General features: G+C 52.3%; 1 protein-coding gene across 4 annotated transcripts in view; it reads left to right on the forward strand.

The window, feature by feature from the left end:
• Positions 1–2299: 2299 nt before the first annotated feature.
• Positions 2300–5643, forward strand: part of INTS1 (integrator complex subunit 1) — a 34158-nt gene continuing 30814 nt past the window's right edge. For all 4 annotated transcript variants that reach the window (XR_002774695.1, XR_002774696.1, XM_023516508.1 and 1 more), the window contains exons 1-3: positions 2300–2337; positions 2556–2654; positions 3300–3590. Coding sequence is in view for 2 of the 4 variants with exons in the window: in XM_023516508.1 (XP_023372276.1) it covers positions 2597–2654; positions 3300–3590 (349 nt within the window). In the remaining 2 variants the exon portion in view is untranslated. The remainder of the gene's footprint in view (positions 2338–2555; positions 2655–3299; positions 3591–5643) is intronic.

Consider the following 5643-nt stretch of genomic DNA (forward strand, 5'->3'; position numbering starts at 1 on the left):
CCCAGGAGTTGGAGGTTGCTGTGAGCTGTAATGCCACAGCACTCTACCCAGGGGGACAGATTGAAGCTCTGTCTCAAAAAAAAAAAAAAAAAAAAAGGAGATAGAACTCACCTACTATAAAGTCCACCCTTTTGTGTTTGTTTGTTTATTTATTTATTTTTAGACAGAGTCCAGAGTCTCATTAATCATAGCTCACTGCAACCTCTCAAGTAGCTGGGACTACAGGTGCCCGCCGCAATGCCCGGCTGAGGCAAGAGAATCACTTGAGCCCAAGAGTTTGAGGTTGCTGTGAGCTATAACGCCACAGCACTCTACTGAGAGCAACATAGTGAGACTCTTTCTCAAAAAAAAAAAAAAAAGTGAGTTGCTATTGGCTCTTTTCCTAGCACCGCCCACTCCCCCAACTCCACACTGTTGCCAGCAGTGGACTGGTATTGCCTGTCCTCTTGGCCACAGGCATCCCAGTGAGGGAGAGTGGTCACCGACTCATCCACTTTTAGGTGCTCGGTGAACACAGGTCTTCTGAGCACTTTTTCTGCCCCTGAGGACCTGAAAGTGCCTCCTCTCTGTCCCCTAAGAACTTGTGACCAGTGGAATGGTGGGGGTAGAGGTGGGGTGTCTTTCACTTGTCAGCTGAGCCCCAGGGTTATGAGTGGCCTAGTAGATGGGGCCACAGGGTAGATGGGGAAGAAGGATCCTCATGTATTCTGGGCTGCACAGGCCTGGCCTGAGCTTGCTGACCAAGTCTCAGAGGCTAGAAGGTGCCACCTGCCCTAATACCTCCTGGCTCTTCCCCAGCCCACAGGGCAGATGAGCTGCTGCCTGCTGGCTGGGAAGGGCAGCATCTAAAGGCATTGGTCATCTTAGCTGCTCCTCTGTTGTTTATTGGTAGGCCACAGTCCCTTCTTCCCTCAGCTCTGGTGTCCTAACAACAGCCTCTTCTCCCTAGAGGGGCCCAAAGGCAGGTGGCTGGGGCTTTGGGTGGACCTGGAGTCAATTTCATACCCAAGGCCAAAGAGGGTCCAAGGACTTGAGCTCTGAGAAAGCAGAAGCCAGGCCTGCATTCCTCCAGCCCTGGGTGCCTGGCTGTGTCCCTAGGCTGGGCCCTCCTGCCCACTTCCCCCAGCCCCTTTTTCTCCACAGTTGAGAACAGAGATGGTGCCTCAGTCCTCCAAGACCTCCTAGCCTACTTTCCAGGCCTCAGGGTGCTGAGATTTGCCAACAATCAGAACTGTAAGGGCAGCCTATGTGTGTGGTGTGTGATGAGGGGCCCCGGGCCCCAGGCCCCAGGCATTCCACAAGGATTTTCTGATTTAGATCCTTGCACTGTGCCCAGCACTCCCCAGACTGGACAAGGAAGCCCCACTGCTGCCTCCAGAGCGATGGGCAGGGCCCCCCATCTGCCACCCAAGTAGGGTGGCTCAGTGAGGGGTTCTGTGTGTTGGGTGACCCCTCCTTTGACACTGGCTTGCAGAGAGGCCCCAGCCTCGTTCCTGTCGTCTGTAGGCCTTTTCTGTCCTCATCCCAGGGCTGCTCAATTTCATCCCAGCTTCCAGCCCTAGGATCCCTGAGACCCTCTGCTCAGACAAAGACAGCAGGGATGCGGCCACTGGCCCGCGATCAGCCGGCTGAGCCTGTCGGCCAGTGGGTACCAAAGGTGGCCTAGAAGTATAGGGCGCTGCCCTGGGCCAGTCTGGCCGTGGGGAGGACATCTCCAGATAGAGCTTCACCACCCAACCCGGCCTAGGCTGCAGGAGCTTGGGGCGCCAGGAAGACATCCACAAGTCTTGACCTTCTCTCACAGCATTTACTTAAAAAGGCCTGCAATGTGGTGCTCCCTGGGCCAGGGGCACAAATAGGGCCAGCCTCCGCTCAGGGGTAGCGCCGGCGGCCCCGCGGTCACTGCTGTGCTCCGGGAGCCTATGCCCAGCCGTGTCCGGACAGCCTAACCCGGCCGGGCGCTCCCTCCCGCACCCACCTATGCGGCCGCCTCACCCCGCCGCAGGAGGCAGGTGCCTCCAGCAGGCGCGTCCAATGCGGGAAGCATCGTGCCGAGGTCGGTCCCGAGGAGCCCAGGAGGCGGAAACGAGCCACTGGCCAGCAAAGAGCAGCGGTTGAGCCCCTGACACCCGGATCCTCCTCCCCTGCAGCCTGACTCAGCCATCGCCTAGGCCGCGTTGCGCCCTCCCGCCGCCAGGGGGTGCTGCAGACGCCGCGGGAGCGCCTCCCGCCTCACTATTTTGCTTCCGGTAGTTCCGGAAGTTAGGCTTCCGAGAGTGGCGAGCTTTGCTTCCGGTTCCGGGTAGCGGGGCTGCAGCGCCTTATGATGAGACCCAGGTGAGTGGGCCGGGGTGTCTTCAAGTTCTGTCCCGGGTCGTCAGCACCGCCTGGTGAAACCTGGTCAAGCCCCTCCCGGCAGGTCGGAGATGGCCTGTGCAGTTCCCGCAGACTCGCTTGCTGGCCAGGCCTGCCCTTCCCCAGGCGCCTGCGATAGTGGAGCGAATGAGTGAATGAATAAACGAATGTCTTTTTTTCCGTGCTGGTCTCTTTCTCAGGTGACACATGAACAGCTGGAGCCGCGAGGGGACGGGGCAGGATGAACCGGGCCAAGCCCACCACCGTACGGAGGCCCAGCGCCGCGGCCAAGCCTTCAGGTGCGTCGTGCAGCCGGAGGTTCTTGGGACTTCCCGGCTGCCAGAGCCCGCGTTATGGCTTAGTCGTTCAGCAGCGGAGATTCTTTTCAGGAGTTGGGTCTAGAGAAACAACCCGCGGTCCTAAGCGGCTCTAGGAATCCCTGGAAGAGTTGGAACAGCTGCGTCTTCTTCGGGGGCACTGGTTATCTGATTTAGGCTGAGCGCAGGAGGCAGCAGACAGTAGGGTAGGATGTCTTGTGCCCAGAGACAGGAAGCAGCTAGAAGCACAAACTCTGGGGCCAGACTGCTCAAATCCTGGCTTGGCCACTCTCCTGCTTGGGCATGTTTCCCACATGACCTCTGTTTTCCTTGTCTGTAAGGTGACAGGAATAGTATCCATCTCATGTTGAGCACTAAGCAAACCAGGACATGTGAGTTAGAGCCCGGCTGGTTTGTGGTAAGCTCTATGGAACTTTGAGCTGTCACTCTTGTGAACATTCTCCCAGCCTCAGCTCTGCTGTTGTCTTGTTGAGTAACCTCAAGTGTGTTTCTTGCCTTCTCTGACCCTCGTTTAATCACCTGTGAAGTAACAGGATGGTAGAGTCAGTCCTTTTCCATGTTGGAGGTTGCAAATATGCTAGTTTTTTCTCTTTCCTTTCTCTGCAGGGCACCCTCCACCGGGAGACTTCATTGCTCTGGGCTCAAAGGGTCAAACCAACGAGTCAAAAACAGCATCCACCTTGCTGAAGCCAGCCCCTTCTGGCCTGCCTTCGGAGCGAAAGCGGGATGCTGCAGCTGCTTTGTCTGGTGCTTCTGCCCTGACTGGCCTTACTAAACGCCCCAAACTCTCTTCCACACCCCCTCTGAGTGCCCTAGGGCGCCTGGCTGAGGCTGCAGTGGCAGAAAAACGAGCCATTTCTCCCTCTATTAAGGAACCATCTGTGGTGCCAATTGAAGGTAAAGTCAAGTGTTAGACTTTTCCAGAGAATGTGTCCTACACTGTGTCAGTCAACTAAGTGTTTAGTAAAGGTAATCTCCAGGCCTTGTGCTGCCTGGATGGCACAGGTCCTGTAAGAGAAACGGTTGTTGTTTTTTTTATTTGTGTTCTTCAGAGAACTTCTCATGTGGGAACCTTTACTCTGCTGGACCCCCAGTTGGTGTTCTTTGGGAAGTAGTGCAGTCTTTTGTGCAGTTAAGCATCTATGTGTCTGTTAAGCACCTCCTTTGTGACAGGCTTTTTTCTGATCCCTGGGGGGGTAAACCACAGGTGGTGACACCCACATCTGTATTCTCAGGATTATACATTCTAGTGTATCTCTAAACTTGAGAGATGGTTTTTACCTCGTTTGTCCTTTTCTTCTAATTATTAGCAATGAAGAGTTTATTTCTTCCCCTTTTTTCTTCAGTTGAAAGGCAACACAGCAATATCAGTAAAGACATCAAAAGGGCAATATAAGCTTTATCCATGATCCCATTGCTCTCACACATCCTTTCAATTTTGCATTTGTCTAAAATTGATCCTGCTTTTCTACATCATTTTGCTAAGGATCATGCTTAATGGCTCGTTGATAGCCCATAGAGTAGAGCTGTTATAGTCAACTGAGTCCCTCTGTTGAGCATATAGACACTCTAATGGCAAACTTCCTTTGTGTGTTTTTTATGTCTGTCGGAGCATTTCTTTAGGGTAATTTCTTTGTAGGAGTCAAAAAGAACATGTGTCCTGATAACTTTGATAATGGTTTATCTCTTAAAACTAAGCTGCCACTTATTGCTGAATTTTGTCATATGCAAGGCACAGAGGGAACTTGGGCTGTGGCTTTTGCCCCCTGAGGGACCAGGTTATTGTAATGCAAGCCTGTGTGTGAGTCCTCATGAAGACCTTAGAAATGGGGAGTTAAAAATGTGACTCCACCATAGCCTTGCAAGGGAGAAAGCTTATCAGGGAATCATACTGTGAGCTTGGGCCTAGAAACATATAGACAGGATATTACTCAGCAGAGAGAGAGGAGAAGTGAACCAGGGAGCAAAGGCTAGGTCTGGGTGGGCAGTACTCAGTGGTGAGACCTTAGGCTGTTGTGTTGTGGACAGTGTCCCTGCTGGGTTCAGTTGGCCGCAGGAGCCTGGGAGCATATGGAACAGGATGATGGAGCTGGGGCAGTGCTTTGGGAGGTGAGTTGGGCAGCAGCTGCCCTAGACCTCCCCTGGGAAGCCAGTGCTGGTGAAGATTGAAAGTGATCACAGGGAACTGGGGGCTTGACTCAGCTGTGCTTCTCTCCTTCACTGTCTGTACTTTATTTTGTTCAGCATCACCTCCCATAAAAGGTGGTTTTGGAGATTAACTGAGATTTGGTATTAAAAAGCATATTCTGAATGATAAAGTACTTTATGATATTAGATATCGTTAGTAAAACAGAAAGCTGTGTCCAGCTGTTCCTAGTGTCTATTTGGAATCCCTCTAATGCCAGACCCTCTGTGACTACATTCCCCCCCATCCTGCCTGCTTTGTCTAGTGTCAGGAGGTACCAGTGAGTCCTCTATCTTTGGTGCAGTTAAGTTAGAAATCAGAGCACCTCCCTCCATATGTTTGTATGTTTAAAAATGCAACCATAAATAAGTCTTGGGTAAAAGTTAAGGCAAAGAGACTTCTGGCAAGGCAGATTCAGAGAAAAAGAGAGGCACAATAAATAATGTTAGAGACAACTGAAGGTGGAGCTGCAATTAGGAGAAAAGTGAGCCAGGTGCAGTGACTCAAACCTGTAATCTTAGCACTCTGGGAGGCCAAGGCAGGTGGATTGCCTAAGCTGATGGGTTCAATTCCAGCCTGAGCAAGACCCTGCCTCTAAAAATAGTTGGGCGTTGTGGCGGGCAACTGTAGTCCCAGCTACTTGGGAAGCAAAGGCAAGAGGATCACTTGAACCCAAGAATTTGAGGTTGCTGTGAGCTAATGATGCCATGGCATTCAACCCCAGGGCAACTGAGTGAAACTCTGTCTCAAAAAAAAAAAAAAAAA

Source organism: Otolemur garnettii, unplaced genomic scaffold (genome assembly GCF_000181295.1).
Source record: "Otolemur garnettii isolate 467f Iridium unplaced genomic scaffold, OtoGar3 scaffold00092, whole genome shotgun sequence".
NCBI classification, from domain to species: Eukaryota; Metazoa; Chordata; class Mammalia; order Primates; family Galagidae; genus Otolemur; species Otolemur garnettii.